The sequence below is a fragment of the Loa loa genome, assembly GCF_000183805.2.
Source record: "Loa loa unplaced genomic scaffold supercont3.178, whole genome shotgun sequence".
Taxonomy (NCBI): Eukaryota; Metazoa; Nematoda; class Chromadorea; order Rhabditida; family Onchocercidae; genus Loa; species Loa loa.
In genome coordinates, this window is record NW_018108358.1 from 57,070 (window position 1) to 66,838 (window position 9,769).

The 9,769-nt window shown below is 34.5% G+C and overlaps 1 protein-coding gene across 1 annotated transcript in view; it reads right to left on the reverse strand.

Moving 5' to 3' along the window:
• Window positions 1-369: 369 nt before the first annotated feature.
• LOAG_18030 (WW domain-containing protein) overlaps window positions 370-9,769 on the reverse strand; it is a 10,516-nt gene continuing 1,116 nt past the window's right edge. Inside the window, exons 3-16 of the mRNA XM_020450700.1 lie at window positions 9,355-9,460; window positions 8,685-8,817; window positions 7,695-7,808; window positions 5,212-5,349; window positions 4,964-5,138; window positions 4,464-4,629; window positions 3,845-3,987; window positions 3,385-3,592; window positions 3,081-3,152; window positions 2,875-2,963; window positions 2,458-2,617; window positions 1,988-2,227; window positions 1,268-1,510; window positions 370-767 (exon numbers count right to left, since the gene is read on the reverse strand). Of these exons, the coding sequence (XP_020305587.1) occupies window positions 480-767; window positions 1,268-1,510; window positions 1,988-2,227; window positions 2,458-2,617; window positions 2,875-2,963; window positions 3,081-3,152; window positions 3,385-3,592; window positions 3,845-3,987; window positions 4,464-4,629; window positions 4,964-5,138; window positions 5,212-5,349; window positions 7,695-7,808; window positions 8,685-8,817; window positions 9,355-9,460 (2,275 nt within the window). The 3' untranslated portion in view covers window positions 370-479. The remainder of the gene's footprint in view (window positions 768-1,267; window positions 1,511-1,987; window positions 2,228-2,457; window positions 2,618-2,874; window positions 2,964-3,080; window positions 3,153-3,384; window positions 3,593-3,844; window positions 3,988-4,463; window positions 4,630-4,963; window positions 5,139-5,211; window positions 5,350-7,694; window positions 7,809-8,684; window positions 8,818-9,354; window positions 9,461-9,769) is intronic.

The following is a 9,769-nucleotide window of genomic DNA, read 5'->3' on the forward strand; positions in this document are numbered from 1 at the left end:
GACACCATGCACCATTTAGTTGCACTACCACCAGTATCAAACAAACGAATCGATATAATAATATATACTGGCTAGATTTATGACTGAGAACTTACGGTCCTAATAAGCTTCAGTGCATTTGTTTTAGATAAAGTGGCTCCATTTTGAAATGTTCGTTTTACTTCCCAGAAGACAAGTGAAAGACTGAACTCAAGGAAGTCACTGAAGCGATAAAGATAATTCCAGAGGCATATGAATTAACATACTGAAATCATTAACAGTAATGTGATGAACCGGGTAAAATGTGTTCATGGGAACTGGAAAGACTGGGAAGGATCGAGTAAAGTCTTCATAATTACATCTGAATTATTAAACCTTATAAAATTATGTGTTGAAGTCGAGTTTACTTACAAGACGGTAATTTTATGTAAGAAATAAAATCCAGTAAGAAGCTATAGCATCTCAAAGAAAATATATATGAGTGCCATGTATTTACAGCTTCATTCATTCCCGAAGCCTTCCGTTTCATCAATAGCTCTATTTAATTTTTCAGCGAGCTGTTCATAAGATCTGTAAGGTGGCAGATCGAGTCTATTGAAGCAAGTGTGCGATCGTGGCAACCAGTTCTCCTTACCAACTCGTTCAATACAGAATAATTGCGGACCTGTTGAACCAATCAGCTCGGAAAAACCACCAACGGGTACCCGACAAGTTCCCGTAACGAACTGGAGAAGGCGCGAGCGCTTCTCCTGATCAAGTGAACGGACAAACTGCCAAAACCATAAGACCTAAATTAAACGCACATTAAAGGCAACGATTTTCGTAAGAAAAATTTACAGAGAAGACCGTACATCCGTGCATTCATCTTTTCCTTTGCTTTTATCATTTAACTCGCATATATTCTGATGAAATGAAACTGATTAAATAGTAAATAGTAAAACGGTAGAGTTAAGTGGTAAAAAATTAAACAGTAGAATTAAAAGTAAATGAAAAATAATAAAGGATTAGTCGCACAGATTTATATCTCCAACATCAAAACTAATCACTATATCATCTTTCACGATAGAAACAATTACATCGAAAAAAGGAAACTTCAACGACGACACTGAGTACTGTAACAATTCCCATCGCACTTAATAAAATAATCATAAAAAATCATAGACAATAAAATGGGAAGGGCAACACCACTAACTCTTTCTCTCTGCATCTATTATGAAGCCCTATTTGATCAGAAAATACGCCAATACATTTCTTATAACTTCCACAAACTGAAATTATCACGATTTACCTGTTTACTTTGTGGTGCATAATGCCTATAAACAGTATTCCTTTGCCAGTCATCAACATCGACGTCTTGCATTCCACACAGCAGCAGTTCCAGCTCACGCTCATCGAAGTACTGCAACCATTCGAGTGGAAAAACAGAATTGAAACCGGTGAAAAATGACCGTGTTTGTTGTTCAATACCACGGTTAAACCGCCACTCCATCAATAATTCAATATATTCTTCCTTGTTTTCTTCGCATACTTTCTACAATATAAATTTACAATTATTTCAAAGTCATGCACTGATAGCGGTTAATCATATCAGGGAAAGAACGAAACAAAACATCTCCGTTATGCGTCTATCAAAATGAAACAAAATTTTTAATATAAAAATACAAAGAAAAGCTTTTTTAGTAGTAACTAAAAATACTAAATACAACCAGGAACGAAGAATCCCTACCTTCCCTGTTATCGGGAAAAGACAGAAAGATCAAGATATATGCACTAATAATACAAAAGACAGCATGTAAAGAACTGAATCTAACCATGGAACAATACAATAACGAGGTTCAAAAGTGATGAACATTTTCTAGGAAAATCTTAACGGCACCGTATGCATAACCTCAACACTTTATTGGAGCACACAAATGGTACAAACTTCTTTATCACCCCGTAACAACGAGAAATCTCAACTCTTGTTCATCATATATTAAAAATAAGTTAGAAGTAAGCAAGCACGTACCAATTCAGCACCACCCTCCTTCAATTCATGAGTTCTAATTTCACCCAATAGCTCGTAATCAGCAACAAAATACAGTTCCATATCACATTCATCCACATTATTGTCCTTGATCCATATTAAACTGTTGTAAAATTCAGCGTCAACGCTCTCCAAATCTTTCAGCGTAAACTTTTTTCTGAGCATTTTTTTATAAAAAGGCATCGTAAATCCACTATAAATAAATTTCCCGTGGAAAAGGGCCTGAAAATTTAATAAGTAAAATAGGATTAAAAAATATTTGCACCATGTTTTTCTTTTTGCGAGACCACGTAAGATGCAAAAAGTGCAAGACATCTCTATTTACTTGTTAAACAATTAAAGGCTCAGTTGGATAGTAGCAAATAAAATTAATTTATTCCAACCACAACACAGCAAAAATTGAAAAAAGACGTAAGAAAATATGCGAAAACGAAAATTCAAAAAGAAGATACCATGGCAATAAATCGCCCAATACACTCAAAATATTTCAAATGATCAGGATTAATAAAAGAGGCAGGATTGATCTGCAAGCTATAATTATTTGTTCCAGCATACATAAATAAACAATACATAGGATTGAGTACTTCATGCGATAATAAAAAGAACCATTCCCTGAAATGGATGAATTCATTTCCATGAAGATCATCAAGCTTTCACCTCCTCCTTATGAGGATGCCGTGAAGGTGGATGGCCAATTAAAAGTTCTGAAAAAATATTGAAATAAAATCCTCCTTTGAAACGCTAGAATGTCCTGTCCTCAAAATAAATAGAAAATTCTAAACTAAGAAATACGTTTACAAAATGTGAAGATATTTCTGCGTCCAAAAAATGTCCAAAATCTGCTGGCCCTCATTAAAAACAAAACATACCTCGCAACGCCACCGTAATCGAGACCTTCTTCACCGCGGAACTGTATGTAAAGGCGCCTACGAAGATCCACCGGATTCTTTTTCATTATCTAAAATTTCATAAAATTATAATTGCATATATTACATATCCCATATACTTCCAGGTAATGCCTCGTTCATTAATTTGGTCATATCAAACTGACAATTATTTAAATAATAAGAACCACCTCTTGGTATGAATCCTCAAATAAGCTGTTGCGTGAGACGGCAATTTTCACGTGATTTGGGATACTGTTCGACTGAAAAAAAACTTTGGAGGACTGAATAAAAATAGAGGAGAGATTTAAAACTAGATTGCAGCTTTTCAGAGCTATCTTTTCCTTCACTGTTTCTGATCTAACCTTACATCACACAGTAATGAATGCGATTTCCACCTTTCCAAATGATGCAACTTAGTAAACTTCTCGTACCAATTTCAGAAATAGTATCATCCATATTAGCATTCTTATACATAATTAATAAATGACTTACCAGACATAAATACCGGAATTGGGCTATTTTCCATCTAAATGTCCTTTCGAAACTCATCGGCAATCCATTTGCACCTAAAGGTCCTACGGGCTTTCCAGTACGAGGATCATTATAAGTGGTCGACTTCGTATTATGATCAATAAAAAAAGGTACGCCTTGTTCCGTAAATCTCATTTCCCAACCGTCTGGTAGCGGCTCATCTGATACGCTACAAAAATTCATCTTATTGCAAAATAAGGTAAAAAAAGCTCTAAATAAATCTTCAAGAACATTCCAGAAAACCAAAATCCGCTTCAAGATGCTTAAAATTTGTTAGAAATTCAGTAGATTTTGGATTTAATTCAAAACGCTAATACTTTTACTTCATGCGCGCCATCTAGCAACAACCACCTCACCTTATCCTCTTTGCTATTCACTTTCTAAAAAGTTACCAGATACTAACAGACAAGCTTGAACGTACCCTTGAGTACGAGGGTCTTCCCACTGTGTCGTTCTATTGACATGATTAACAAAATATATACGTCCAGTGTTTGGATCAGCACGTTTCTCCCAACCATTTGGTAATGGACCCAACGGGTCATCGTTTGATATCATCGCATTTGACTAGAACAAATATTATTATTTTCTAGGCAAAAACTTATGTAAACCTAGCTGCTAATACATTAGATCAATTTTTAGATTGCAGATACATTTTCGCTCCACTCAGTTCGTTCTAGAAAACAAGATAGATTACAAAAAAATAAAGTTGGTGATTTACAAGCCCCAATCAACACTGAGCTTTAGTTTGGAGAGAATGTCATAACAATAGGCAACTAAATTGCCAATTATTGGTGTTTGTTCGTATCGTTTAGAAATCCTGCTCCTTATTCAACACCGCTTTCTCATCTCTCTTAATTCTGCTCATTCACATCCGATTCATTCAAAATAAAAACGTTAATAATATAATCATTGTTTTTACCATCAAAAATATAATAATGAAAGGCCGAAATGCAGAAATACAATTGAACGCTATATTAAATAAATATGCACTACAACGAGAAACGAAGAGTATTAAAGTTCAACGAAGTTCAACGTGACACCTGTAGCAAATATCTTTGTTCCCACTGATGCATTGCCTGATCCCTATTTGACTGCCACAATTCGTGTGCCTCTAACATGTCCGCTGTAGGCCTTTGCCATGTAGTTGTTCTTGTATTATGGTCTACGTAATATACACGACCTCGTGGATCACGCCGCATCTCCCATCTGCAAAAAAGCACTTAAAATTGTGTCCACTGTATTTTAGAAGGCATTCGTCCTTATTAGAATTTGGAAGTTTCCATAGAAAAATCATATCACCAGAAACTATGAGACCTTCAATAGCAAGAGCCATTTAGAAATGACATGAGATTAAGCAGCATGTTTTATTTCATTGTCCTAATGATGACTGATCCATGCTGTTTTTCCCTTTAATAATCCGTATCACAAAAGAACCAAGGTTTCATTTTCAAATCCAAAAACATGAGGCAGTAATTGCAGGTTTTAGATATAAGGAAATATGCTTCATTTATATATGAGCTTCAATGCAATAATAACTTGCCCAGATGGTAGCGGCGTTGTGCTTGGACGCTCCCATGTCGTACTCTTTGTTATATGATCGACATAATATTTCCGCCCGTAAGCATCGTAACGCAATTCCCATCCATCCGGTAAACGTTCTTCAGCTACGGCTGAACCAACATGAGTTTGTGAAAGCATAGTGTCTCTACTTTTTCCTGCAATAATGTCCAGGAACTCCATCTGTAAGCTTTAAAATACGCGGTAAGCATAATCTGATGTGGAAATTACCAGAATTATTCTTGCGATTAGCATTATTCGCTGCTACAGTAGTGCTGGTGGTATTAATAACAAAACAACCATTTGCCATATTACTCGGACAAGAAGTGGATGCTTCACCGACGTGTCCTTCTACAGCATGACTGCCTCCTAAAAACTACATACTATCTAAAACATCATGAATTCCACAGTTATCGTTGAGAATAAGAATTTAAAATGGAATGATAAATAAGTTCAGATGACAACTGAATATCCTAGAACCTTTCAAGAACTATGAGAAAATTAAATGTAATTAGGAACAACTAAGAAGCTAAAAAACTAAGGTCAAATCAAACAAAGAAAAAACTCTAGAATCGGGTTTTGAAAGCAAACATAACATTCAAAACAAACGTTAGTGTATAACGATATGCTAAACATTAAAACCACGAAAATTTCATTCTAATATACAAGCTTCATCAATGCACTGATGATATTTCCCGATGTAATAATTACAAAAAAAAATCTGAAATTCTCGGCAGTCCAGTAACGAAATGGTAAATGAATAACGCTGGATGTATTTTTGAAGAATCATGCAGATAATTGAAGACATAATACGAGGGGAAGGGGAGGAGGAGAAGGAGGAATAGGAGGAGTGGTAATTATCAACTGCAATTGATCATTAAGATTACAGAAGCACAATATCAATAGTAACAAAAATTTTTGAAAAAAAGATAAAACGTAAGACAGACAGATAAAATATAAGCTTACTGCTCCGCGTTTACTTATCGCTCGCATTTGCAAATTCATAAAGCTTTTTCACGAGAAAATGTGTTAATCAAATAACACGCGCGACGAGGATGCCCTTTGATAATTATTTCAGTTAATTTGATGATAGGAACATAATCAGAAATTCTCTTAATAACAAGTGGTCGTCATTAAGTCGCCAGCATATTCAAATGCTAGGTTACTCGCTATCTATTGCGATCACTGTAAACTGCAATCACTCAACCATCTTAATCAAAAATGAACAAAAGATAGGTATAACACAGTAACGTTTTCTAGTCACATTTCGAAAATCGATATAATTACCTAGAGGAACACAAAACTTCATACTGATGTTATACTTTGCCCAAAATGCAAAAACTGTACAAAATATTCCAGTGCAAGAATATGCTTAACAGAGGCAATTTATATAGTCACTAGCATATTGGAACTTACATTTTTGACGTATCTTCTATAGTTGCCTAAACATTATTTGAAGAGATCTTAAGCTACTAAATAGGATAAGTTCACAAATTCCACTTCCCCCACCATTCCTTCTCAAATCCATATCTAGCAGATTACTGACGAAGAAGAATGAATAAACCATTTATAGGGATGACAAGGAGGAAATCGCACCAACTGACAGAGAAACGAAAATGATCAGAATTAAAAACGGTGGGACGACAGTTTTAGAGAAAGAAATTTAATGTGCAAGTAGAACACAAGTAAGATTTAGAAGAAAATTCCAGAAAACGAATTTTGTATACGACGCACAGTTTTCTGGCTTACAAGGCAGAGGAGATTGATTTTCTCATCAGAGTTCCAAGTCAGGTTCTCCGATCCACATTCTAAATTTTCTTTAATCATTGTCACTTTTTTTCTTTTTATTTCAGTAAAAGAGTAGTCTTCTTCAGAAAAAATTGCTACACAAACTGCTTTATTCAGACGTAATGTAAAAAAATTTTCTTTTGCTCTCATTATTTAATAGTATCAGCTGTTATACCTCCATTTGGACATTTCAATCAATAAAGCTCTCTGCACTTTCGAAACAAATCATACGTGCATTAGCAATGTGCAATTTGGTTAAAATTATTAACTTCATAATGAAAATTGACAGGAGTGATTATTTTAGCACTAAAACTTCTGCCTTCATCCCCAAGCAAACAAGTCTATTACATACCTTCCCTTCTATTCCCACTGACTTAAAACTGCGTTGAACATCACAATCAGGCACATGCTGTTCACAGACTATCATTTTTGCGAGGGAGAAACTGAAAATACTTGACTATCTATTGATACAAATACACAAAGAGAATTGCTTCCTTTTTGTGTTATGTAGGTGGTAAGAGCGTTTCAATAAAATAAAGGATAAAGCTGATAATCACTCTGATCTATTGGACCACTAAATGACAATCAGAACATCACTACATACCTGCTAATCACAGAAGCATTTCATTTACAGTAGCATCTGTTCGACATTCATTAAACACAGTATATAAAAAATAGAGTCTTTCTCAGGCACTTTACATTTTAAAGAGAACACCAATATTTATGTGAACAGAAGTAGTTTAACAGTGCAAGGAAGGCTAACATATAGCTTGCTGTTCAACATATCATTTTAAAAGCGCGTCCGGTCAAGTTACCAGAAAAATCGCTGTCCCTATTTAGATGCAAAAAAATTACATAACCTTACTTTCTGTTATTCCACACGCAACCTCCAACTGGAAAAGTGTTGATAATTAAATCATACTTACCCATATTTTTTTTCTTGGAACGTATAACGGTACCAGATAACGAAATGTTCAGTTCGCCTATTCTTGCCATATCTTTTGGTGAAGAAAGGTGCAGAGTCATATTTGTATTGTCAACTGAAAAAATGTTGATATTACTACAAAAAGGATAACCACTGTATTATGAAAACTGTAATTACAAATAAAAAATACCACTATACTTTTATGATGCTCAGAATTTAGTGCTTTTATGAAATCTAGGTTAGCACTGTAAATTTTAATACAACCAAGGTCGCTATACCATAGTGGTACAGGAAAACTAGAAGCAAATGCCAATCAGAGTGCAGAAGATTGGTCATGCTTCTGACTTGTAAATGAAATTCATTCGAATCGGCATTTATGTGGATTGAATGAGGCTTGCTTCCATTCTGAAAGCCTTTCTCTACATTCGATAAATGTTTATTAATCATATCTCCCTATTTGCTCACCCATTTCAGTTAAGAGATGTAAAAAATTCCCGGAACTTATAGTGCAACGGTTTCAACTGCCGAGAAAAATCCATACCATATTACTCGTGAGAGTCCTAGTGAAATGACACCGCTAACGGATATTCAAAGAAAATTAAGATAAAAAAAACTCAATTATAAACCAGAACGAGTAAAACAAGGTCGCTGAAATGAAGAATTAAAGCAAATAAAGTTAAACACAAAGCAATACTCAGCAGTTCTACAATGTTTCCACAAATCTACTTTTTGATGAAATACTTGAATGAAGGCTACATGATGCAGGGAAACATTTTTAGGTCAAGATATCACTGCTAAGCGATTAACAGATCAAAAAGAATCATGTTGTGAGATAATTATGAATTTCAAATCAGAAGGATTAAAGGCGGATGTAGCATGTTTTTTACTATATAATGAAAAATTAAAATATGAGAATTTGATTAAAAAAAAATCAAATATATATTAAGGAAACTGAAACCAGAAATTTACAGGAAGACCATTATATACTTACATTTTCCATTATCTGCCTCTTTCTTAATTGCATGAGACATTTTTACTATTTTCTGACCAATCAGTGAATCCTCGAACAATTTTGATTTTCCAAACACACGAAAATCAAGAACCGATGACTCGTGAGCTTGAATCTGTGCATTAAGCATAAAACAATGAAAAGAATTCGAACTTGAGGAAAGTAAATTTAGTTTTATTACCTAACTCGTTAAGCTATTAAAATATGATACTGCTATTTCAGTGTGAGTATCACAAGATAAACGATCCCCTTCCACAAATATCAAATGTGAAAAAGCACATCAAACAAGTGGATCGGAACGAATCAATTTACAAGATGTCCAAGTACGCCAAACCGCGATTTTATGCTAATCGATCTCAAGATAACAGTTCATACGATTACAAATATAATCGGGCCCTCGCTTTATTATCAACCACTGTAGATTAAAACCGTTTCTTATGGAATCATATCAGTCTTTTTACCGGTAGTTTAAACGAAAAACGAGTGACAGCGTAGGTCCTTTTAGTAAATATAATGTAAAACCGTCCTGGTACATAGCTGCAAAAGATATACCATTTTGAATCAAAGATACTATCCTTTGCAGTAAAAAAAACGCAGTAAAAAAACGTACTGTTCTGAAAGTTTATGTAAATGTTTATATAAACCAGCTTACCTGTATCTGCTCATCCCATTGTGGTGTATTCGTCTTTTTCCGAACAGCAGTTTTTCTCGAAGTGACCGAATCAACAACCAGTTCAACATAAACATCTGGTGGTTTACTAAATAAGCCGCTGACTACATTATATTAAAATACAACCCAATTACTATTTATCAATTACATTTGGATAAAGCTGAGAATTTGATTGGTTGTATTTCAGAAGTCGACAAGCATGGGATGAAAGTGATGATGAATATGATAGGCCTGACTACTACACCGATTCATCTGATGGTTTTGATAGTGATGTTTCCACTGCCCGAAGAAGTCAGTTGTGTAGTGTTATTTTAGACATTTTTTTAAACGCTTTTGTTCTTTTAATTTTTTAATTATTATGACTTTCCGGTGGTCATAGCTATTTCAGCAATTTAAT